Source organism: Pteropus alecto, unplaced genomic scaffold, assembly GCF_000325575.1.
Source record: "Pteropus alecto unplaced genomic scaffold, ASM32557v1 scaffold74, whole genome shotgun sequence".
Taxonomy (NCBI): Eukaryota; Metazoa; Chordata; class Mammalia; order Chiroptera; family Pteropodidae; genus Pteropus; species Pteropus alecto.
In genome coordinates, this window is record NW_006436291.1 from 6,409,341 (window position 1) to 6,411,499 (window position 2,159).

Genomic DNA, 2,159 nt, shown 5'->3' on the forward strand with positions numbered 1-2,159 from the left:
GAAATACTTATTGTGCATCTACTATGCACTAAGCACATTTTGTTTTGTTAGAGAAGAGATAATGGTGGTAGAAAAATGACCAACAGAAAAGAGCAAATATGATAATTGCCCATTGTGATAAGTACTATAAAAGATGTAAAGAAGCAGTCGGGCTGGAGGTTGAGGGCGCTGTTTTAGGTAGGGCAATCAGGGAAAGCCTCTCTAGGGCTTTTTGTTTGTTTGTTTAAGGGTTCTGAATCTCTGATTTATTAAGGACAGCATGGAAATGACAGTTTAGATTATTTTACAAAAAGAGCTCAAGCTGCTCCAAAACAGCAAGTGGGCTTGCTGGGGAGACGCGGGTCGTCCGACGGCCGCAGAGGACACCGAGACGCCTCGCCTACACACGGTCAGCACGAAAGGGCACAGACGAGTTTTGTGTCACACAGAAAACAGAGAAATCCACATACTAAGTAACGTGTCCGCAACGACTAACGAATCCCTAAGGGACAAGCGCGGATTCGCAGGAAGGAAAAGCTTTCCGCAGAGAAACCGCTGTCACGTGACGCTTAGGTGGACCTGCAACGAAGAAAATACGTTTCAGCAGATGGGTTCGGACTTAAACTAAGTCGTCAGTGAAATACTTAATAAAAAGAAGACCTTTCTCTGTATCAAAAGACCTTTTAAAAATATATCATGGAGAGAATAAGTTTCAGTAAAGGTCCACGTCACATTCAAAAACACACATTCGCGTATAAGTAAAACGCAAAAAGTTTGACAACGAAAAGCCTGTTTGGAACCACCTAGCAGAGGCCAAGCTAGGTTCGTGTTCTGCCTCAGGGCATTACGCTGAAATGAATCTCAGTCTTACTATAATTTTTTTTCTTTTTAACCTTAATCACCAGCGGCTGGGCAACTGAAACGAACATGAGAACTATATAAATGTCAGAGAAATATGTAAACCTCATTAATGTTTCCAAAAATTCATTTAGAGATAGAAACAGGTCCAAATAGATGCCTGTCTAAATGTACTGCAATTACGTTACAATTATTTTTCCAAATACACAGATATGCTCTGTCTTTTCTCAGCTCATTACTGACTCAAACAATTTGCCCTTCTGGGATCAATTGTTTGCTAATAAATAATTGTTTACAGTCACAAAATGATGTTAGGAGGTTTTCTTATTAGTTTTCCTTCTGCACCCTAATAAGATTGAAAACTAGCTGATTCCCAAGAGTATAACCTTAACCTTGCTTTGTTTAACAGCCCAGGAAATGATGAACCATCTGTTTCAGAAAATAATGGGCGGCCAAGAGGAAATATTGTTTAATTGTAGATTAACCTCCTCGTGAGGCAGTCTGAAGCAGCTTTATAATGAGCAACTATAACCAGCAGAAGAAACAAATGGTTCAAGGGCCTTTTGCTCTACCATTTAAGGTCCAGAAAGAATGCAAAGAGATTTTTATTACCTATATTTATTTACATTTATTTCCACAGTGGAATCAAAATCAAGGTCAAAACTGGTTCTCAAAAGTGCAGTCACTGCCCTCTGATTTTGTTTGCCCGAATATCTTTAATGCAGCAAACCATCGAGTGCACTTACGAAAGTGTAAACTTAAAATAAAATCAATAAAAACCTCTTTTCCATTATTTTCTGAATGGTTCTTTTATTAAAATTAATATTTTCCCTGGTTTGTTAATAGTAATAAATCCACAATTAAGGAGTACGAATTGTTTTATTATCATCGACATGGCACATACGCAAATGAAATCTTGTCAAGTACATGGTGACCTACAAGTTCAAAAGAAAAAGAACAACATGGGATCAAAATGGCCGGCCAGGACAAGAGACACAAAAGTGAGAGAGTAAATGCAAATACAGCCCTTTATCCACCAGGCTTCTCGTGCTGAGTCTTTTCTAAAGTCAAACCTATAAAACTACATATGATATTTAACACTCTGCCCCTCTCAGGGACCAATTTAGCAAGGGTGCTATACCATTTTAATTCAGAACAGAGGAATCCGGAAAGCATTGTTATTCTGTAAATATTTATTGAGGACTTCCCGCCAGGGCCTAAGTAGAAAGGGACAAGGAACAGGAAAGGACACCTGGGGCAGGTTTTTTTTTTTTTTGGTTTAACAAGTGCCTAAGTATCAGTTTTCCCTGAAGCCTGGTGCA

At 38.9% G+C, this 2,159-nt stretch overlaps 1 protein-coding gene across 2 annotated transcripts in view; it reads right to left on the reverse strand.

The window, feature by feature from the left end:
* Positions 1 to 230: 230 nt before the first annotated feature.
* BUB3 (BUB3, mitotic checkpoint protein) overlaps positions 231 to 2,159 on the reverse strand; it is a 10,504-nt gene continuing 8,575 nt past the window's right edge. For both annotated transcript variants that reach the window (XM_006912875.3, XM_006912876.3), the window contains exon 8: positions 231 to 558. In XM_006912875.3, the coding sequence (XP_006912937.1) occupies positions 549 to 558 (10 nt within the window). In that variant the 3' untranslated portion in view covers positions 231 to 548. The remainder of the gene's footprint in view (positions 559 to 2,159) is intronic.